Below are 23,155 nucleotides of genomic sequence, written 5' to 3' on the forward strand. Positions count from 1 at the left end.
AAGGCGGTAAATAAGAGTGAAAAGAAAATAAAAAAAAACATTAGTTATTTACTTAGAGAGAAAAAAAAAAAAAAAAACATATGTTGGATAAATTCGGAGGGCAAATTTATATAAAGAGGTTTTTTCATAATTTTAGTTGGGGGCAATTTTAAAATTTTATCTGTATAAATGCAAAAATGTACAAATTTAGGGATATAAAATGCCCCCATTAAACTCACAAATTTTACTTAATTCACTTAAAAAAAATTAAATTTATGTCCATAGATTATGGTAAGTTCACATTATAAAAAAAATGACACACGATACTGGGAGTTTAAAATAAAATATATATTCTCGCAGGCAATATAACAAATACAGAATATACGAAACCTTAGTGTATAAATAATATCAAAATTAAAATTATGATAATAATAAGAAAAATGATATTTAGACCAAATAGATTAAAAATTAAGTATTCATGTTTTAACGTGCATCAAACGACACCGTTCCGTATTCATGTTTGAACTAGACTGGGCCTGCTTAGTATAGTCCACGATGGCCCCATAAAAGAAGTTGCTAGCGTAGTCTTAACGTGCATCAAACGACACCGTTGCGAAGTGGGAAACACTTCCCCTCTAATGACCTCACCATTATCGTTTACTTTGCTGCGAAGACATCTCGCAACTTCAAACAAAAATGAATCCAAATACAAGAACATAAATAAGTCTCATCTCTCTCTCAATCTACATATATCTATATCTATATAAGTTTCTCTGGTTATAGGTACTGAATTTGTGGAGAATTCGGAGCTCGATGAATACGTCGCAGTTCATGGACAAGCAAATCATGGATCTACAGAGCAAAACTGACTTCATCGATCTCATGAACCCTCAGGAAGACCACATCGGTGGTGGTGGTAAAAAGGAAGAGATCTTAGCGAGTTATGATTTTCAACCAATTCGTCCCGTATCGCAGCCGTCCAATCTCGATTCGAGCGGTTTTGGGGGAGCTAGGGTTTGGAACTCGGCCGATTCGAAGACCAATGTTACTGGAGTTGGCATCAGAGTGAGATTTCTCTCTATCTATCAGTATGCAATTAAACCTATTTATATATATAAGTAATATATGTAAGAGCTCGCTAGTGATTTTTTTAGGATTTATCGGTGATTTGAGAGGTTCTGTTTCTGGTGTTGATAATTTATGGCTTAGATGTAAATTTTGATGAGTGAATTGCTTATGCTACGTTATATTTCCTCTTTCACGTGTTAAAATTGAACTCTTTTCGACTCCTAGGTATTTGTTTTGATTTGATACAGTTGCTGGTTTTGGGTTATATAAGTACTAAAGAATGCCCAGAAAGTTAAGATAGTTTCATATCTGAAATATACCAGATGACTTGATTCTAATTTTAAAATAATATAACTAAGCAATCCCAGTGGGGCAATTATGTGGAGAGGTTGTGCTGAAACTACACACGTGCATGGCTATGGTTTAGGGATACTTGGTACAGATGTTGTGCCCATAAATTTATCCGTACAACATGGTTGTAATATTCCTGCCAAATTTTGGTTGTGGATTCGGAAGATTTTAAGAGGAGGAGGAAAGTCGGTATAATAATATTATTATTTTTACTCATATATGAAATGATAATTTTGTTTAGGAGTAATTAAATCTGTTGGTTTCTTTTTGCAATGGGTTACTCATTTAGTAACAGGTCGAGTTTGAATGTGATGCCAATTTCCTATCATAATTACTGCTATTTATATACGATGTGCCTGTTAGAAGTATGATTCTAGATTTCTGCTTATGTACTACCTTTCAAGTCGTCCTCCTTTTTGGACCTCTGATTGGAACAAGAAATTTGATTGTTCTCTACAACAACAACAATCAAGCCTTTTTCCCAAGTACTTGGGGTCAGCTACATGAATCTTATGTTTCCATTCCCTTCTAATTAAGACCGTAGCTTCAGTCAGTCCACATGCTATCATATCCTTCCTTTTTAATCATACTCTCATTAACTTTGGTCTTCCTCTTCCCCTAGTATCACCCTCAATGTGGGCTATGTTAATTTTCCTAATTTACGTACTTAAAGGTCTTTTTTGCAAATGTCCAAACCATCTTAACCAGTTCTCTCATCTTATCTCCAAATTGTGCTACTTCAACATCTCCAAGGTTGTTTGAATCGGGATTCTACGTAGAATCAGATCGTGAATCGTAAGATTCTACCAACTTTTAAACAAACAATTCAAACTAACTTCTTCAGCACTAATATGTGTAAAATATAGAGAGAATAAGGCCTAAACACAAAATAAATTGTATACAAGTGTTAATCCAAAGTCAGAATATAATACAGAACAGACTTATGAAAAAACAAGAATATAATATAAAACAGAAATCAGAATGGAAAAATAATTCCAACCAAAATCACTACTGGCCCACTGCGCCAAAACTTCAACTAGAAAGAAAAGTATTAAGCTATTTAGAAGCTCCAACTTTAATAGAATCCAATTTGGATGAGCGTCAGTAGTTTAGAATTAGACTAAAGACACAAAAGTAAATAAGAAAGAGTGGAAAACATATCATAGACCCATGAAGACTCCACTGATCTCTATTTTTTTTTTTTTCTGAAATTATCTCGCCATTCTCTTTTTTCTTTTTCTTTTTCTTTTTTATTCTCTTAGTTGATATTCACACACGTCTCTTCTGAGACTTGAAGCCTTGACCTCCCTTTGGGAAGTAAGAGGCCGATACCGCTAGGCCACTGGCCTGTTGATATCTCACCGTTCCTTTACAATACTTGGGGAGTAACATTCTAACATCCCAACCCCATGGTCAAGTTCAAGATAGAGTGCTCAATATGATTGCGGACTTCTATCAAACACCTAGAGTGCTACCCAATAAAAAAAAAAAAAAACAAAGAAAAGTTGAGGAAAGTTCGAAGTTCAAAACTTCAAACACAATAACACACCTTGTTTAAACTTAAGAGTTTAGAAAGATGTGAGTAGGAAGCAAGGAGCTGTTGAAGGCTTTTGCGAGGTTGAATGGTTGAAGAATTGGCGTTGTTGGAGACTCAGGACTTTCGCAAAGAGAAGCCGTCTGCCCTAAGAAGCACGGACAAGGATACGACACGACACGGACACGGCAGATCCAAAAAAATTAGGACACGGACACTGCGAATAGTGTGTGTATATATATATATATATATATATATATATATATACATATATGATGTAGTACTTTAAAAATTATTGAGTATTATTATTTTTCATCAACCTCACAATGAAAAAAAACACAAATCATAACTTATAACTAGGGATGGCAATTTCCTCCAACCCGTTAGGTTTCCGCCCCGTTCCGCTCCTAATGGGGCAGATTTGGTAGCTCCATAAATGGGTTTGGGACGGATATAGTAAAAGAATTGAAAACCCGAAGCGGGTTTGGGGCGGGGGCGGATGTAGTGATGCCCCCACCCCACCCCACCCCACCCCACCCTAGCCCCAACCCCAACCCCGATTATATATATATATATATATATATATATATATATATATATATATATAAAGTATATATTTAATTTAAGTGTCCATTAATATATTTTGATTAAATATTCGCTAGAATCACTACTTACTAAAATTCTACAATTGTGCACGTGATTCAATTTTCAAAGATTCAAAATCTTAGTATTCTATCCCAAGTCCAGGAATTAATTCAACAGTTTTAACTTTACCGCAATTAAATGGAGTATGCAGGGCGGAGTTGGTATTTTGTCTACTGGAGTAGGGGCGGGGATGGTATACCAATTATAAACCCGTCTCGGAGTTGGAGCGGAGTTGGTATGACGAATTTTTTAATGGGGCGGAGTAGGGTTTAGCCAACTTCATCCCAACTCCGCCCCATTGCCATCTCTACTTATAACTAATGAATTATAAAAGAACAATGTTGCATAGTTATAAAATCAAATAAAAATCAAGACATTAGAATAATAACTAGTATCATTTAATCATCATTGCAAGTTTACTCCAAATACAAAAATATAGACAGAAAGGACTATTAACATTCAGGACTTTACCATTAGCACTTAATATTCACAAAAACCTAAAGGCTAGTCCCCAAAAAAGATACAAAAACAAGTCAGTGTACTATCGTCTATTCCCATCCATCATTTGACCTAGGACTTTTACCATTTACAATACCAAAAGGGTAGTACAAAACAAAAAATAGAACATATCAGCATTAAAAAAAAAATTAAAAAATTCCAGAAAAGTGTGTCTAAACCGTGTCCGAGCCGTGTCTAAGTTGTCCGAGCCATGTCCGTGCCGTGTCCGAAAATTAAAAAAAATAAAAAAATTCCAGACACGTTTTTTGGTGTGTCCGACACGTGTCGGGGAGTGTCCGACTCGTGTCCGTGTCCGTCACGTGTCGGACACGGATTCTTCGCCCATTTTGGAATGTCCGTGCTTCCTAGCGTCTGCCCAAACACGAAGTCTGTTGTGTGATTTGTTTTTTTTTTTTTTAATCTTTATATGTAAGAGTTTGGGTCCAAAGTGTATTGGGCCTTTCTTATTTTGTAGCCCAATCCTCAAAAGAAGGAACCAACCCAGAAAAAAAGGACTCAAACAAGCAATTTAGTAGAATCGGTGGAATCGCATAGAAATGCAGAATCGTGCGATTCCACCGATTCTATCAAAGGAACGATTTTATTGCGATTTGGATCGATATTGGGGGCTGGAGTCGTAGAATTGTGCGATTCTACGACCCAAAGTCGCGATTTTAACAACCATGGCCATCTTCCGAATGTATCATTTCTAATTCTATTCTTTCTAGTCTTACTACATATTCATCTCAACATTCGCATTTCTGCCACCCTCACTATATGTGTATGATGTTTCCTAGCTGCCCAACATTTTGTGCCATAAGGTATGGCTGGTCTAGTTGTTGATAGAACTTTCTTTTCAATCATAACGAGATACGCCTATCACATAATATACTAGATGCACTCCTCCATTAACCCATCCTGCCTTGATTTTATGGTTAACCTCCTCTTCATGTTCTCCTTCATTTAGAATAATTGAGCATAGATAGAGAAAATGTTCAATTTTTTTTTTGTACCTCTTGATTCTCAATCCTCATTTGTATTTCTAGATTTACTAAAGTTACACCGCATATTTTTAGTTTTATTTTTACTTATCTTAAACCCTTTTAGTTCTAAAGCTTCTATCCAAATCTCCAATTTGGCTTTAACTCTTTTAGTCTTATCAACTAAAACAATTTCATCAACAAATAACATATACCATGCGATCTCTTCTTGGATGTGTCTTGTCTGCTCATCCATAGCCAAGGCAAATGTTATGGGCTTAATGCTGACCCTTGGTGTAAGCCTAAAGTAATTGGGGATTCACTTTTTTCCCCTACAGGCGTTCTAACTAACTGTCACACAACTGTCATACTTTCATGTTCACATTGGTCATGACAAATTTTTACGCTGGCTGTCAAGCTACCTAACACAACTCTTCTCCTTTATTCGGGCATGGGAACGGATGTATAAAGAACACAGGCAGAGTTGATTGTTCCATCTCTCTCTCTCTCTATATATATATATACATATATATATAGCCTTACAAAACCAATTGATACATTGTTTAATTTTGATTGAATAGTCTTTTAATATGTATATGCAGTTAAATGGGGTAAAAGTAATCTTGTTTTTGGTAGATGTTTATGTTCAGTTTCTTCTTTTGGCAATTAAATATGTTTGAAATACATGAAGTAGATTGTTTGAAGTGCCTTTGTTTTTGTTGTCCTTTGTACCCATCTATTGCACTTCATCTTAATTAAAAGTTTGAAGCTGGAGTACATATTCTTTAGATCACATTTTTAGTGAGATAAGAAGTCTACATGAGCAATCTCTGCTCTCCAACTCTTATACTTCTTTGTGCTCTTTCCTGGTAATGTCATAACATCAGTCAAAACTCTTTTAACACGATCTTCTGTGGTTCTTTAAGAATTTATATTATGGAATAGCTTCTCTTCTAAGAATAAAAAATGACAACTCATTGGGGAGAGAAAATGATGCATAAAAAGGAGAATATCCCCTTGAATAAGCAAGTGATTGCATAAAATGCACTAGGCTTAGATAATGATGCTAATATGACAACTCTTCAACACAGAGGTATGTCTAAAAAGCTTAGTCGGTTGTTTTTCTTTCTTTTTCTTTTAGGGGTGGGTGTGTTTGAGGGTTCTTCAGATTTCCTAATGGGAATTTCAATCCATAGATGTCCCTTTGGTTAAAGCAAAGTAAACTCTGCACTTCTTTAATATTAGTTAAGATCCTCGATGGACTGCTAGAATGGAGAGAGAATGACTCTTGAGTTTTGAATGCTGATGTGAACAAATCGTGTGATTGATGAGCCATCACTTCTTCTTGTGCGTCAATTATTGTGTTCAGTCATCTTTTCGGTAAAAACCATTTAATTCTCTGCTGTTTTCTTTCCCTTATATAAATGCCTACCTCTTTACTTATAAAAATAATAATATAAATGCCTACCTCTTCTTGATGCCTGCTTTCTACTTTCCAGCAAGAAAAAAAAAAAAGAAAAGAAAAAGAAATATTGTTTAGAAATGTTTTATGGTCCATGCCAACTCCCCATACTGTTTTGACTTGGATTCCTGTAGAGATTTATTACAATTCTTTTTGAGATAATTGAGAAAGAGGATTCAATTCATGCTCTATGTGAATGTTTTGCCTTCTATTTTTTTTTTTTTTTCGTTCTATTTCCGGAAAAGGAAAATCACCCTTGAAGTCAAGCTTTTATGTTGTGTAAAAGTAATACCATACGAGTTGTCTAACTATAGAGGTCTGCTAGTTGGTCCTTCTTTTATCTTTCGTGGTAAGTTAGTTGGCCTTTCAATTTAGCAGTTAATAGTTACAGTATTGTAGTTGCATTTCTTTTGTTTGATAAGTGTTTGCATTTGTTCAGATAATTTTTTATGATCGTGGAGATATTTCTATGTTGTAAATGTTAGACCTTGAGGCTTCTAAAAGTTAATGGTATTCCATTTGTTCTCTGTCAATGCATATGAAAATATTGATCCATATGGATTGTATTAAAACTTGCTCTTCATGTGAAGAGGATATAATTGGTCATTTTCTTTATACACTAAAAGAGGTTATGTGTGATTGAAGTTGCAATTTCTGATGATTATGTTGGAAACTTCAAGGAAACAGGGAGAGCAAGCGAAAGATTGAGTGTAGGGTAGGGTCTGGTCGAACTATTGTTTATTGCAATTTACAAAACCTCGAAGTGGTGGTTATTGAATATAGAACCAATGTGATTTTGGATTATCAAATCTGGGGGTTAATTAGTTTACTTTTAGATGAGAGTAATGCTCCTAAGAGAACCCTCTCATGAGAAGAGCCATGAGCTCTCCCTTTTTAACTCCTGAATTGAATTTCGACTTTTCACAGATCTCGAAGAACTGTTCTAATCCAATAGTTAAACAGGGAGAGCTCATAGCTCTTCTCATGAGAGGAGGGTCCTCCTAGGGGCATTACTCTTTAGATGGTATGAAGAATTTAGTAAGCTTTATCCCATTGAGTCGATGCTGCAATGATTAACTTTTAACCTGTGGTCTGTGGTTCTTGCTTGTAGCTGTTAAACCTGATACCATAATAAAATTAGCTTGAAGAATTTGAAAGACCACTCACTCAACAACCCCACCCAAAATATATCAAAAAAAAAAAAAAAATAAAAAAAAAAAAAAAGAAGAGAAGAAGAAGAGGAAGAATGAAAAACACAAGCTGATCTTAGTTTTGGATCTTGATAAGTAGTTCCTGAGTTTGCTGTTATGTTAGTTTGCCATGTTCTTTTGTTGGATATCCTTGTGTGTGTTTCATACTTTTCAGGACTACTTCTGGACAAAAGACATCACTCCACTATGTTGCACCACAATAAATGATATCATATATAGATTGCTTTAGTGAGTTTTGACTTTTTGTTGCTTGGGAGATTGATTGATGTGAATATTGCATACGTTGCTTCCATGATTTGTGCAGAATTACGGTTCTCTCGACTCCATTGAACCTGAAAAAGTCATTTTAGAGAAGGATCGTAATGCTTTTGATTCAGCCTTGGTGTCTGAGATTGATCAAGCAATGAAGAAACATGCTGATAATCTATTCCATGCCTTGGAAGGCGTTAGTGCACGGCTATCTCAGCTGGAGAGCAGAACTCGCAGCCTTGAGAATTCTGTGGATGATTTGAAGGTATCTGTTGGAAACAATCATGGAAGCACTGATGGGAAAATGAGGCAACTAGAGAACATTCTTAGAGAGGTATCTTCTTTTACTACCTTCCCTAAGGTTACATAAATGCTAGGACTGCATTTCGTTCAGGTGAAAGTAAAATATAACCATTGGATCTAGTTGGCTGACTTTGTCCCTTAAAAAAAAAATGATATTTGTTTGTACAAATTCAATGTTCTTCTACCACAAGGCGAAGAGATCAGATTTCTTCGTCTCTTTTAATATTTTAGGTGGTGCTGGTTTCAAAGAATGATGATGAACTAAATTGCTTAGTTCTTCTTGTATGCATGCATTGACATAGTATACAGACATTACTTAATGCTCTAGTTGGACTGATAGCCGTTAGAAGATCGTGTGTTATACGTTGTGATGAGTTTTCTTATTAGAATATTTTAGATAATATCCTTGTACATGCTTCGTAGGTCTTCTAGTGGTCTCCATGGTGGAATTTCGGATTTAATAGGTTAGTATGTTGAGTATTATTGGTTTTGGAAGGCTTCTATGAGCTTTTTGTTTTTTTAGAGCCTGTATATATCTGCGTTTGGGAGGGGGGCAAAAAGCCAAATGAAGTTTGCCTAAAGGATCATGTTTATTTTGCAAAGTAGCTTATGGTTTTACCGTTCACTTGATTATTCAGTTCACCCTTGGCATTTATCAACAATTATTGCAGGTACAAGCTGGTGTACAGGATGTAAAGGATAAGCAGGAAATAGTGGAGGCTCAGTTGCGGCTTGCAAAGCTTCAAATGCCCAAGGTAGAGCATCACTCAGAAGCGCAAAACACTGTGCACATTGATTCTATGCAGCCGGCAGCCTCTGCTCCTCAGCAATCTCACCAAAATTTTCCTCCTGTGGCTATTATACAACCACCTTCGGGTCTTCCTCCACCCAATGCTCCTCCTCCACCCCCCTCACAACAGAACCTCCCACCTCCAGTTCATCTTCAGAACCAATTCCCCCAGAACCAGATTCTTTCTATTCCTCAGCGTGAGTCTTACTTCCCCCCACCTGGTCAGACACAAGAAGCTACAAATCAGCAATTCCAACTACCTCCTGCACAGCAGCAGCAACAGCAGCTTCCCCCACCACCACCGCCACCACCACAGCAACAGTATCAGCCTCCTCATTCTCAATACTCTCAGCCACCTACACCGCCTCAACAGCTTCCATCACTCTCATCTGTTAATCCTCCTCAACCTCAACCTCAACCTCAACCTCAACCTCCACTAGGTCATCGTCCTGAAGAAATACCTTACTTACCATCTCAGACCTATCCACCAAACCTTCGCCAACCACCCTCTCATTCACACAGTGGAGCACCTCCCACCCCACAGTTCTATGGGTCTCCATCCCCAATGTATGAGCCGCCATCCAGTAGACCTGGTCCTGGATTATCTTCAACATATGGTTCGTTATCTGGGCCTGTTGAACCATATCCTTATGGTGGACCATCTTCTCAGTATGGAAATGGCTCTGCAATAAAATCGCAGCAACTTCCTTCTCCTGCTGTGGCCCAGAGTGGTGGAAGTGGTTACCCCCAGCTTCCAACTGCTAGGATACTACCGCAAGCTCTGCCTACTGCATCTGGAGTCGGTAGTGGATCTGCTTCTACTGGGGCTGGAAATAGGGTTCCTATTGATGATGTGGTTGACAGAGTAACAAATATGGGATTCCCGAGAGACCAAGTTAGAGCCACAGTACGAAAGTTGACAGAGAATGGACAGTCGGTTGATTTGAATGTAGTGCTGGATAAATTGATGAATGATGGAGAAGGCCCCCCGAGAGGTTGGTTTGGCCGCTGACATTGTTCTTCTAATTGTACATGTAAAAAGGCATCGGGATTGATTGTTTTCGGATCAGCTTTGTTGTGAGAGACCTTTTGCCTTGGATAGTAGGGGTTATTCCCTTACACTGCTTTGCTGCTGTTGCGTTTTAATGATCTACAGTTATTGCAGAACTGTTGTTCTTGCTGTTTATAGAGTTTAATGCTCCCTTTTTCTTTGTTTTTGTTTTTGTTTTTTTGGATCTCTGTATATTCACAATAATTGAGTTGAAAGCAGATTATTAAATGTTTTTACTGCTATTTGGTACCCATTTTTCTTCTTTTTCATTTACTTTTTTTTTTTTCTTTTTGGCCTGGGGAAGCTTTTATCTTGGCGAGGCCACGATTAAATGATTAATTGTGAGTCAAAACTCATATTTGTGCTTTGTGGGAGACTCAGCTTATGGACTTGTATAACATTTTTATCTTGTACATGTCGTTTTACTGAAAAGATTTCATAACTGGGGTGGCTAATAATTTTAAATCTTTGTAATTACCTCGTGAATTATATTTGGTTAAATATAATATTTGTTTAAGAGTTTGCTTTTCTACACCATAATCTTTATATTACGTTTTTTCTCTTGATCCGTGCAATTTAATTGTGCAAACACTCGCAAAAATGGTATGAAAATGAAGATTGTTATTGCTAATTACTAATTTTAACACGGTGAAATTCATGTCCCAATGAGGTGCCAAAATCCAACCAGTAAAATGTATTTATTTTGAAAGATCCTTTTTTTTTTTTTTTTTTTTTTTCCCCCAATTATTTATAGGGACAGATTTAGGAAAAGAAACATAATCCTAAAATTGGAATTTAATTGTTATTGTTTTGTCTCACTAAAATTTGCTTAGTTTATGACTTATAAAATAATTCTCTAATTTCGAAAATATAACATTGTTTTAAGAGAATTATAAAAGATAATTCTTTGTAAACATAGACGTTCTTTAAATATATTTTCAAAAAAATAGTGCTTATCAATCAAGCACATTTTTGTACAATTTTTTAATTTTTGATTCTTAAAAACCTATACTTAAACAATTGAACTAAGAAGGTTAAGTTACTAAATGAAAATTAATTCTTGTAGTAAGTTATTCAGATAATTTAATAGTAAAAAATAAAAATTAACACTTGATTTTATGGATAATCCAATTACCATTCGATTTTGTTACTCATTCCGAATTTTCAAGTTCAATCAATCCACATATTCAATTTTATTTTTGTCAAAGTAAATATTGCTCGAGTATGTGAGATTACTTGCATAAAAATTTACTCGGACAACTTTAACATCTTTACATTTCCCAGACCAAAATTAAATAATTGAACAGTTTGCAATTATGCTAATATTGAGGGATGTAATAGTAATTTTAACTCCCTCTTCTTAATGGAGTATTTTCGGTCGCCTCGTCTCTTCTCAGTTCGTCCTCAACCCCACCAAACCTCCAGTGGTCATTGTATAATTGTTTTACAAGTTTTATTTTTTTTAGAATTTTATAAATCTAGGGTGGATTATTCGAATTGTCCATAAAACCAAAAGCTCGCTGTTCATGGTTCTGCAAAACCCATAAACGACTTTTGTAGAGAGAGAAATAATCTAGAGAGAGAGAGGAAGGGGCAATGAGACCAAGCGAAGCTAGCTAGTTCGAGAATCGAGATACATATAAGGGGAAAGAGAGAATCGAAGACCAAGCAAAGCAAATCTATATAACGAGGTTGGTTTATTCATTATCTTTTTTGTTCTTAATTTGTAATTGAAGTTTATGTCGTATGTATATAAGCGTATAGATTCATGATACATTGTTGGATTTCGAATTGTGTGTGATCGGCTTGGTTTTGACCGCACCAGGGCAAAAGAGTGTGCGTAGGTACTTTCATTCTAGGAAGTTGTAGAAGGGCTTGTAACCTACGGTTAATTTGTTTCCAGTTTAACCATGTACTCAATTGGGGACTGGAAAAGCCCTCATTTTGTTTCTCTCTCGGTGATAAGAGCTTTCATTTGATTTCCAGAATTATAATTTTTTTGTTGCAATGCATAAAATTGTGGATATAGTTTATGCATTCTTCTACTGATTGTGGGTCACTGTATGCAACAAGTTTTAATGGTTTGTCATACATGTGGAATGTTTAGTGAAACGTGAGTTTAGGCGGACTACCTTTTGGTGAATTAAGTGGTCTTAAGTCCTGACTTCGTGTTGGCTGCTCAATATGCCTGTTTTGAAATATGTGGCACACATTTTATGTTTAAATCTATTATGACACTGGTACTTTGTGATTAAGTAAGCATGTTGGACCCTCCAAAAAAAATAAAAAAAATCATCTTGAATTTAGCTTATTGCCTTAGTATTGCAATGAGTCGTGTGTTTATTTGAGTTATCTGGGAGGTGTTTTTGGTGTTCCTGAGTTGGAAAACTGGTTTGTGATAAGTATGGCCATTTTTAGGGTTCTGATTCATTAGATTTCTATTGGACAAATGGAGAGCTTGATGGTGTGGAATTTTTTTCTAGGATAATGACAATAATGCTATGTTTGGTTGGAAGGAAGGATTGAGGAAGGATGGAAGAGAGGATGGATAGAATAAGCTTCCCTTGTTTGGTTGGAAGGAAGGGAAGAGTGGGAGGAAGCATCCCTCCTAACCCATGTTTTTGGAAAGTTTTTATCCATCCAAAATTGGGTGGAAAATAGGAGGGAAAGAAAGAAAAGTTACCCTAAAAATATGTAATACCAATTTTGACCTTTAATTACTTACACAATCACTTGTTAAATCTTACTGAAATTCTCTCACACATATAATAAGGATATATTGGTGAAAAATTATAAAAACTCTCATTCCCATCCTTCCAATCAAACGAAAAAAGGTTGTAACTCAATCCATCCTTTCTACCGTCCCATCCATTTAACCAAACAAAAGTGTGGGGGACACCTTCCCATCCCTAGAGATGCCTAATCCATCCTTCCCCCTCTCCCTTCCATCTATTTTTCCATCTCTCCAACCAAGTGGAGCATAAAATGTGTATACGCGACTATAAAAAATCACTTATATATACAGAACTGAGGGGTGTGGATGATTAATGCTAATGTGATTGGCATGAAGGGTATTTTTTGGAAGGTTAGTTGTTGATGTTCATCTGTGCATGAGTTCGATATTGTCCAGATATTTGATTTTTATAAAGCATGCACGGAAAAGTGAAGTCAACGTATCCGATTGTCACAAGGCATGCCCCACTTTACTATGTATAATCTTCTTTTTTGGTTTTTAACTTTATGGTCCTTAGTGGTGGTGTTGTCCCATGCAGCTCTAGTTATTGTGATTCATGACTTGTATAACTTGTATCCCATGAAGGTGGTAGTCCATATGTTTATTTCTTTAAAAGGAGAAAATAAGAACAGGTCAAGTGAGCTTCATCCAACCGGCTCAAACTCATCGATTTAAATACACGGACTTGGATAGGCAGGTGGTTAAAGATGATAATCACATATATTGAGATCGTGCTCAGCCCATAAAAGTTTTCAATTCGACACTTTGCCCAGAGTTAACATCATATTTTAATGCACTTGTATTCCTTTTTATAAACCTGATCGTAAAGCTCTTAATCAAGAGCATAAATGCCAAAAGCATGACGTGAGATAACTGGACATTTAATTACATTTTTCATATGCCTCAAGTGTCAACTTTTCTTGGAATTGCCATAAAAAATTTCAAACATGCATACCATTGTTACTAAATTTGAAACTGGAAGCAGTGAACATATTTCAAAGTCAGCATGAATTGTGAAAGGGGAAAACGTTTTGGAATCAAATGGAGAAACCTCAAGGATTCGTTTGGAAGTCTTTAATTCGGTACTGCTATCACATCTAGGATTATCTCACATCAATTGAGATTATTCTTGTACCTAGATATTGGTGCAGGGTGCTTTTTCCTACTTACGTGGATTGCAATTTTTAGGACTGAATATGTGATAATTTAGATTTGTGAGCAGATTGAAATGAGTTTTACTCCTTTGATTGTAGGAAGAGAGTGCTATGAAAGGAAGGGGTGGAGAGAGTTGCAGTTTTATAAGTTTGTAATTATTTAGTGAAATAAAGACACATATGAAAAAGTAAAGACTACAGGAGAATTTTCTTTAGTGCACACCATCTCGTTTTCTTTTCAAAAGTGGACAAAAAAGGGAGGAGGGGGGTTGTATGAGAACGGTTTTTGTTTTAAAATTTTTGCCCTTTAAGCAACGCCCTTATGGCAATATGGAAGGACATAATGGTAAAATGAAGTAGCACCTATTTTCTTCCTAGTTAACCAAACAGACAAAGAGGGAAAGACAATTTCCTTTTCCTGGACAATCTTTTCCATCTCTTTTACAATTTATTCTTCTTAATTTCTAACATGTCTTACCAAAAAGAGCATCTGCTTTATTATATAGCAGGCAGAGCCGCAGAAGACATGATTTGGGAAATAAAACATATCTACAGTGAGGTCCCTTACATTTAACATTGCTAAAAATAATCATTACTGTTTCATGATATTTCTGCCTAAGCATGCTTCAAATGACCCTGTAGACTAACTATAAGTGAAATCTTTTGGTAACTATAAATTATTTTAGAATCAATTGTAAATGTCTAGACAACGCACGTGAGACCTAAATGGAAATTTTGGTGCGAAACTTTTTTGGCAATAATGATGGTAATATTTTAGAAACATTCCACTGATATTTACTGAGGTTACCTGACATGTTTTAAAATCATTACTCCATGTTAAAATAATTTCTAAATCTGCATCTCTTGGACAATCATCAAACAAATGAATAGCATTAAAATTTTTTCTAACTCTACATAATTAGGATCTTTTAATGTTTTGGTAGCATCTTCACTCCATTAAATTTTATAACATTTAAGTAAAAGCCGAATTTCCAATATGGATTGCTTTACAGTTCCGAATCACATCCAATGCAATGCGATGCAAACGTTTCCATAGCAAATTATAAACTTACCATGCATTTTTAATTTTTTGGTAACAAAATTATAAAGCATCAACACTGATCATCATCATCATCATCCTTGCCTTTATCCCGTACAAACAGGGTCGGCCACATGGATTCTCTTTTTCCAATCTTTTCTATAATAAGCCATATCTCCTATTGTATTTAAAACATTTCATATCACTTCATTCCGTGTTAGTTTAGGTCGGTCTCTTTGTCTCTTACCTTCTATGCAAATCAATCTTCTCCTCATGGTTGAAACTATAGGCCAACGCTGAATATGTCCATACCACCTAAGTCTACTCTCTCTCATTTTCTCGTTAATAGGTTCTACACCTAGTTTTTCCCTAATCCTTTGATAATTATTCTTATCTTCCCTAGTTTTTTTTTTCCCTAATCCTTTGATAATTATTCTTATCTTCCCTAGTTTTTCCTAACATCCATCTTAACATCCGCATTTCTGCCACATAAGTGCATTGTTTGTTTTTCCTTTTATACGCCTAACATTCTGCTCCATATAGAATAGCAGTTCTTATCTTTGTTCTAATGACTGTTCTATAGCCGATCTAATGACTGGTATAAACCATCAACACTGATGATTGGGGAAATCTTATAACCTTTGAAAATACTTTTTCCCCTGTAAATATGTTCCCAGCTTAGATGTTCGCTTACGTGAATATTTTTACTTTTTATCTATTTAGATATAAATAATTGTTAAATATAGAAAAGTTGTTAACAGATAAGAATAATGGAAATAAAATTACGTTTTATGTATGCAAATATAAATTGAGAGGTGATTATCAGCTAGATATGGTGTATCACATAGTTGTTGCAACAAAGTTATAACATGGTAGGTTTATGTTTGTTATGGAAAACCTGAAGGCTCAATTATATTTGAAACTTCAAATAAATTTTTTTTTTGATAACTGGGGTGTCTAGGGCTTTGCCATGACTAATCCACGGTACCTGTACAAAGCGACCCCTCCACACGAATCGGGTAAAGCTCAGACTATGTCCGCTGTCGTAGCCGCTAAAGAATTGATCGAACTCGAGAGGATTCAAACCTGAGACTTAATGCTTCATGAGGCACCAAGTCCCAAGGCTTCACCACTGGAGCCAAACCCTTGGGGTTATATTTGAAACTTCAAATAATATTCCAATAACACATGAAGAGTTTATTAAATTAAAATTTGAAATTCAGAAAATATTATTTTTAAGTTTTGAATATGTTCGACTCACATCTACTGAAGGTATTGTTCTTACAACTTGACAAAGATTTGATCTCTCGCTTGCCTTTTTAATCGATAATAGAAGTGCTTTACTTTAATTATGTGCAATTTAGAGAGAAAGACTGTATTAACAACAAAAAATAAGATTAGGTTTGGGTTTGAGGTTGGTTAGGGGCCTTGTTTAAACCTTGCAGATGTGGGCTGATTAGCCGCTCTACTGCAGACAAGTCTGGTTGCCATTTTTAGAGTGTGTTCATCCATTAAGTTCCATGCTTTGAGTCTTTGACGTGTTCAATGAAAAGTCTTCTAGAACTTCATAATTATCTGTATGAGGTCTGTTAGTCAATGGTTCATAGAGCTGATTGTAGTTTTTATAAATCTGAGCAGCTATATCTGAGACTTTCAGCCTCCAGTGATGGAGTTTGATCTGTTCGTTTCTTATCTAGGGAACAACCTTTTTGGAATAATATTTCCTCTCCCATTCTTCTTTTTTGGTAGACTAGTATTAGAGGGGGCAAAAGAAAACAGAAAAAATTCTCTGAATGCTTTCCTTTAATCCTAGAGCTGATTTTAGTTTTTATAATTCTGAGCAGCCATTGGTCTGGGTATATCTGAGATTTTCAGCCTCCAGTGATGGAGTTTGATCTGTTGGTTTCTTATCTATGGAACTGTCTTTTTGGAATAATATTTCCTTTTCCATTCTTCTTTTTTGGTAGGACAAGACTTGCCTACTCACCGGTGAGTAGGTCATTCCTACTAACCGCTGATGTGGTCCAATCACAAATGCACAAATAATCCATTATTACAAAATCAAGAAAGTGATAATAAGGAAATCAGGGAGGGTGGCTGGATTTATTCCAAAAAAAGGTTAATTGTCCTTTCTTTTATTTTTATTTTTTATTTTTTTTATCACTTTCCTGATATTGTAATTACAGATTATTTGTGCATTTGTGATTGGATCACATCAGCGGTTAGTAGGGATGACCTACTCACCAGTGAGTTGGCAAGTCTTGTCCTTTTTGGTAGACTAGTATTAGAGGGGGCAAAAGGAAACATAAAAGAAGGCTCTGAGTGCTTTCATCTTATCCTGCAATAGTTTCTTCTTTTTAAATGTTAAATTATACATCTAAAACTTTGTAACGGGTTTGTTAATGGCGAAGACAGTCAAATTGTTTGCATATTACATATCATATGCATTGTAGGTGTGTTGTTCATATCATATCGTATAATCATTTTTTTCTGTATGGGTATTATGAGATTCAGTGATTATGTGATAATGATCTGTACCTTTTACAATGTAACACTGTGCCATATCTTATTCTTCATGGTAAAATTACAATTATTTATTTGATGTTTCTAAACTACCATGGTTTACATCAATGATATTAAAATACATTGATCATCCGGTCTAGTCATTGATAAATTCACAGACCTCCCTTTGCTGTCAGGTAAAGGATGGAAAATACTATTATTAATGCCTTTTCTCTGAGTTAACAAGCAAATAAGCTCAATTGCGTCTTTTTGAAAGAAATCCTATTATTTCTTAATATGAAAAGGATAGCACAAGGGCATAAAGTATATCCGCTGAGTCTGCTAGTAAATTCAGACGAAAAGTTTTCTTTGTAAAAACACTTTTAGTGATTGAATGAAACATGGAAAAAAATTGGACTTTAATTGATGTCATTATTCTCCAACTACAACTTTATTGGTGAGGGAACACCTGTGATGTAATTATGGAACAATTAATTTACTCGGAGGCCATTGTAAATTTAGAAACATTATGAGTGGTTTTATCACTTATTTAAAACCTTATGGGAAGTAATAAAGTTGGCACATCGTCTTTCATTTCTGGTCTGTACTAGATTCACTTTTGGTCGCAAGATTAAAATTGAGTTCTTCTGTTCAATTTGTGCATATGCAACCCGCTTACAGTTTTTTGCTTTTCCTAGGCCTTGACTTAATATTTTACATCTTCAAAGCGTTGGTTTGATATAGCTTGATCTGCAATTTGTTTGGTATAATAGTGTTTTTCTAAAACTTGTTGGAGAGGTTAAGCTGATTTTGGCCTTTGAATATTTTATTTTCTTTAGAGTACCAATGCATATACTTTTTCCGTCATGGACACATATAGAGCATTTGGACATGGCTATTTCTTACCAGTGTTTAAGTGGTTTACCCATAACCCAAATTTTTTTTTTTTTTTGGTTTGCCGTTTGTTTTAACAGGCGTGCCAGTAATTGCTGAGCTGTTTCCAGCCGATGAAGCGGTTTGATTGCCTCATCTGCTAGGAGCTTGGAACTTCAAATTCCACAAAACAGGTTGAGAATTGTATACCTGTAGGATCAAATGGAGTTAAAAGTTTCATCTGTTGAGGAAGGGGGTCTTTCGCCTTCTGATTGTGTGAGTGACCCTGAGGAGAAAGAAATCAGTGATGATGACGATGATGATCGTAACCATAAGCATCGTAGGCGGGAGACACAGTCTCAATATTTGGAAAGAGGTGCTCTAGAGCAAGTTTTAACAAGGCCATACAGGAAGTGGAATAAACCCTTTGAAAATGGACAACCTTACAGGGAAAATAATTCTCAGTCAAGTGGAACCTTGAGAAATTATAATGCCGCCCCTTTAGAGAAAGACCTGTCTGCAAAGTTTGAAAATAGACGCCCTGGCTTAGCAGCTTTCCCTCGAGCTCATATGGATTTGAATCAAAGAATCAGGGCAAACCAGTCATCATCTGGTGAGCCTGGTCCAGGTAGAGGTAGAGTAAGGGAAACTGGTTATTGGAGCCAACGTGATTCTAGGTTTAGCTCAGTTGATATTGCTTCTCAAATGGTCCAACAGGGATTTGTTCCTCCCACTTTATTTGCAGGAAGGGGGTTGCCAAATGTTTCAAATGCAAAGAGTGCATCCTGGAGTGCATTTGGATTGATTCCAGGGATACCAAATGGTGGTTTGGATACACTCCATTCCCTTGGTTTGCAAGGATCGCTGAGACCACCAATCAATCCACTGAACATGGGTATTCCACGTCAACGATGTAGAGACTTTGAGGAGCGTGGCTTTTGCCTTAGAGGTGACATGTGCCCGTTGGAGCACGGTGTCAATAGAATTGTTGTTGATGATGTTCAGGTATGCAATGTTTTGCTTGTATCTATTCTTATTCAAGTTTCCATGGGATTTTTTATTCTGGAGAATGCTTGGATGATGGAGGAAAAGGAAGCCCTAGACAACTATGCATCTCTGTCAGAACAATTTAAACCGTCTGACTTGTTGTTTATAATTGATTGATGAAAATATGTATTAGATGTCCAATTATCTGCTGTTGTGATTTTTTTCTGTGATGTTTTCGTCAAAGCTTCGCAACTACCCCATAAAAAGAAAATAAATAAACAAAAAGGAAAAGAAAAAGAAAAAAAAGAAAAGAAAAAGGACCATTATTGCTTGTCCCAATGAATCTATGTATTTTGCCTACACAGGAAGCAGATACAGGGTGATGGCTTCTTTAATTATCGATTTTCAATTACTTGACTTATTTGTGCATGTACCTTCTGCATGCGTCTATGTGCCGCTAATTATTTTGAAGATGTTAGGCAGTGGATGACATCTCACACTGTTTTTTCCCAGATTCTAATGCTTTTTTTCCCTGACATGTTTGTTTTTACTTGTACAAACATGATAGATGATGTGTAAACCTGCTTAGACTCTTTCTGGTTGCTGTAATTTCCTTTTACCATGACTTCTAGTCTTAGAAGATCTATTCGGAAGGAGAACCAATTGACAAAGTGTATAGATGCCCCAATCCTTGTGTATGCTCTCTTGATTTTGAGTCATAGATGAAATGATTTGTACAGGGTTCATTTTTAGTGATTAGGATATTGTTGCAATTGTAAATCACATATTCAATTATTAGATAGATTTGCAATCTTTATAGTTATTGGTACTTTGGAATTCTGTAACTGTGTGTGTCTCTAATTTTGATTTCTCATCTTTACGAAGCAACTCCTTTTTGTTTGCCATATACTTAAGTTGTTGTAATGAGGAGTTGTTTTCCAAATCGCAGAGCCTTTCACAGTTTAATCTCCCAGTTTCACTTTCAAGTGCACAGCTGTTGGGAATACCTGCTGGAACAGGGCCTATAAGCACATTGATTGATAGCAAAAGTAGCAAGTCTGGAACGGCTGATGATGGATTTGGCTGGAATGGTGCTTTAACTGGTTCAGCTGGAGCAGGTGGAGCTGATTTTTATGATCCTGATCAGCCTTTGTGGACTAATGATTGTGCTGAAAGATCGACTGCACTTTCAGCACTTAATCCATCTAAGATTGATGAAACAGAGTCTTTGTTGGATGCTGACCTCTCGGATCGTTATCAACCCAGATTTTGTGATGGCTCTGATAACAAATGCCCAGTTCGAAGTGATCCGACTGCTGTTGAGTCTCAAAGTACTAGTAAACCTGTGTGGGGAAGAATTGATATTTCGAAAAATAGATCAGAAATGAAAAAGAAAATTGGTTCTGCTTCCTCAAATTATGTTGATAATGAAGCAAATGAAGATCGGGTGCTACCAACCAGCATTCAGGGTGCTGCCCAACAAGGGAAGCGAATAATCGTGGAGGACATCCGTCCGCAAGTTATGGTTTCATTGAAGGCACAAGGTGATTCTGGGCATAATATCCGGAAACCATCTCAAAAGGCACTACGTACTCTTTTTGTCAATGGCATTCCCCAGAAGGACAACAAAAAGGATGCCCTTCTTTCACATTTTCGGAAATTTGGAGAGGTGGTTGACATTTATATTCCATCTAGTAGTGAACGAGCTTTTGTTCAGTTTTTGAAGAGGGAAGAGGCAGAGGCTGCACTTAAGGCACCTGATGCTGTAATGGGTAACCGCTTTATCAAGCTTTGGTGGGCTAATCGGGATAGCATTCCTGATAATGGAACGAGGCTTGGCAATAATGTCTCTGTAATGCCCCATGGTATGACAGTTGCCTCAGTTCCACCTCATCCATCAATTACTGATGGAGGGAAAGATAATCTCCAATGTTCCGCCCCAAAAGTTAGTTTTGTCCATTCTTCTGTTTCTCCTCTGCCTACTTCTGGTCACCCGGAGGCTGCAATCACCAATGGTCCTAAAGCCCCACCTCCTTTTCAAAAGAAGCTTGAGAGTTTAGAGCTCATGAAGGAACTCCTTAAGAAGCAGGAAATGCTTGATCAGAAAAGGAATGACTTTCGCCGACAATTGGATAAACTTGAGAGACAAGTAATAGTTTCTTTTAATTGAATTTTTTATTTCCAAGTGTCCTCCTCATTTGCTCTATGCCTTGTGTTTTTTAATTTGCTATTGTGGAACCTTGAGTCTTTTCAGACGTTACATGTGCCTCCATTTTAATCCTAAAATTTTCACTGTTTGCAGGCATCAGGTCTCAAAAGTGAAGTGGCGTTTGAGCAGGCCGCTAAGCGACATAAAGTGGGAATAGTAGCTGATGTTGCAGAAGCGTCAATTCAGAGGTCCGCTGATCTTGGTACTGTTGTGGCATCACCTGTGGCTGAAGTGATGGTAGATAAGAACAAATCTGCAGAGAATGTTGTGCATCATAGTCCCAAAATGAATTTGGTCGTGGCACCGCAGCAACCTTCAGTCTTGAAACCATCAATCCGTCCATTGGCACCTCTAGGGGCACCCTTTATCTATAGATTCAAATTGGACAACCGTCCCACAGCATTTAAAATTATTCCACCTTTGCCAAGTGGTCTTGCAAATGTGAGTCTCTCTCTCTCTCTCTCTCTCTATATATATATATATATATATATATGTATGTATGTATGTATATGGGCATACTTGTGACTAGCTTGGCTATGTGCTTTTATGTACTTCTTTCCTTCCTAATGTCACCATTTATCTCGGGACTGTAATTTTCTTTCTCAATGAATTGAGTAAATTCTACGCATATGTGAACTTTTATTATTTTCCTCCATTCATAAACTAATATCTTTATGTTCCTTAGGTTGCTATTTTGAAAGAACACTTCTCCACATTCGGTGAACTTTCTACTGTAGAGCTAGACAATTTAGACTCTAATGGATCAGATGCATCAAAAAATTGTTCAGCTTTAATATCTTTTACGACTCGTCGCTCAGCTGAGAGGGCATTTGTGGATGCTAAATGCTGGCAAGGCCACAATTTGCAATTTATTTGGCTGGCATCCAGTCATTCTAGCAATGTCAGTGTCAAAGAAAACCCTTCATCTGCTTCTAAGGGGCCGTCAGATGGTAATGTGCAGCCGACATGTGAAGTTGCATCAACTATTACCCAGGAATTAGCTCTCTCAGGAAATGCAGAATCTGAGAGTTTGGATAGAAGAGATGGTGACCATATGGAACGGGATGAAGACTTACAGTCGTGTTTATCCGAAATGTCATTCGAGAAACAGCCACCAAAAGGCGACGTGTGCTGAGGATGGCCTAATCGCCAGATTTGTACAGTGAGGTAAATGTCAATTATATCTAAATACAATATCAATTTTTATCCTCTCATTTGGTACATGTAAATTTGGAATTTTTGTGATTTTCAACTGCCAGCTTTGGGAAATGGTTGGCTAGTTGTGAGTTTTGTTGTGCATCAGATGCTCTGCTTAGGTATGTGTAGGACTGAGGACTAAACTTGAAATTTTCTATAGAAATAAAACGAATGATGAATAAGAATATGTTTGGTTGTCTGTTTTTACAATTCTCAAGTCAGCATATTTAAAAAGAATATCTGTGATTGCTATTTGGTGAATTATAGGGTCCATAATCTACAGTTGATCTTTGAGTATATTTTCTTGGAGGGTTTAAATCAGCTTTGTGATCCTGTCAA

General features: G+C 36.4%; 2 protein-coding genes across 2 annotated transcripts; both read left to right on the forward strand.

The window, feature by feature from the left end:
- The first annotated feature begins 600 nt into the window (after positions 1 to 600).
- On the forward strand, positions 601 to 10,363 carry LOC132315741 (formin-like protein 5). The gene is made up of 3 exons (XM_059814132.1): positions 601 to 1,044; positions 8,033 to 8,311; positions 8,952 to 10,363. The coding sequence occupies exons 1-3, from the start codon at positions 793 to 795 to the stop codon at positions 10,080 to 10,082; spliced, it is 1,662 nt and encodes a 553-aa protein (XP_059670115.1). The 5' UTR covers positions 601 to 792; the 3' UTR covers positions 10,083 to 10,363.
- Positions 10,364 to 11,506: 1,143 nt separating this feature from the next.
- LOC132315742 (zinc finger CCCH domain-containing protein 41-like) lies at positions 11,507 to 23,026 on the forward strand. The gene is made up of 5 exons (XM_059814133.1): positions 11,507 to 11,812; positions 18,525 to 19,428; positions 20,360 to 21,559; positions 21,713 to 22,060; positions 22,305 to 23,026. The coding sequence occupies exons 2-5, from the start codon at positions 18,646 to 18,648 to the stop codon at positions 22,752 to 22,754; spliced, it is 2,781 nt and encodes a 926-aa protein (XP_059670116.1). The 5' UTR covers positions 11,507 to 11,812; positions 18,525 to 18,645; the 3' UTR covers positions 22,755 to 23,026.
- The last annotated feature ends 129 nt before the right edge of the window (positions 23,027 to 23,155 follow it).

Source organism: Cornus florida, unplaced genomic scaffold, assembly GCF_030987335.1.
Source record: "Cornus florida cultivar Cherokee Brave unplaced genomic scaffold, ASM3098733v1 CherokeeBrave_3.0.0_Hap2_Chr07, whole genome shotgun sequence".
In the NCBI taxonomy this organism is placed as follows: domain Eukaryota; kingdom Viridiplantae; phylum Streptophyta; class Magnoliopsida; order Cornales; family Cornaceae; genus Cornus; species Cornus florida.

Coding starts and splice junctions, on each gene's coding strand:
- LOC132315741 (XM_059814132.1), top strand. CDS start 793: ATGAATACGTCGCAGTTCATGGACAAGCAAATCATGGATCTACAGAGC. Junction 1,045..8,032: donor TTACTGGAGTTGGCATCAGA/GTGAGATTTCTC, acceptor TGATTTGTGCAG/AATTACGGTTCTCTCGACTC. Junction 8,312..8,951: donor TAGAGAACATTCTTAGAGAG/GTATCTTCTTTT, acceptor CAATTATTGCAG/GTACAAGCTGGTGTACAGGA.
- LOC132315742 (XM_059814133.1), top strand. CDS start 18,646: ATGGAGTTAAAAGTTTCATCTGTTGAGGAAGGGGGTCTTTCGCCTTCT. Junction 21,560..21,712: donor TGGATAAACTTGAGAGACAA/GTAATAGTTTCT, acceptor CACTGTTTGCAG/GCATCAGGTCTCAAAAGTGA. Junction 22,061..22,304: donor TGCCAAGTGGTCTTGCAAAT/GTGAGTCTCTCT, acceptor TATGTTCCTTAG/GTTGCTATTTTGAAAGAACA.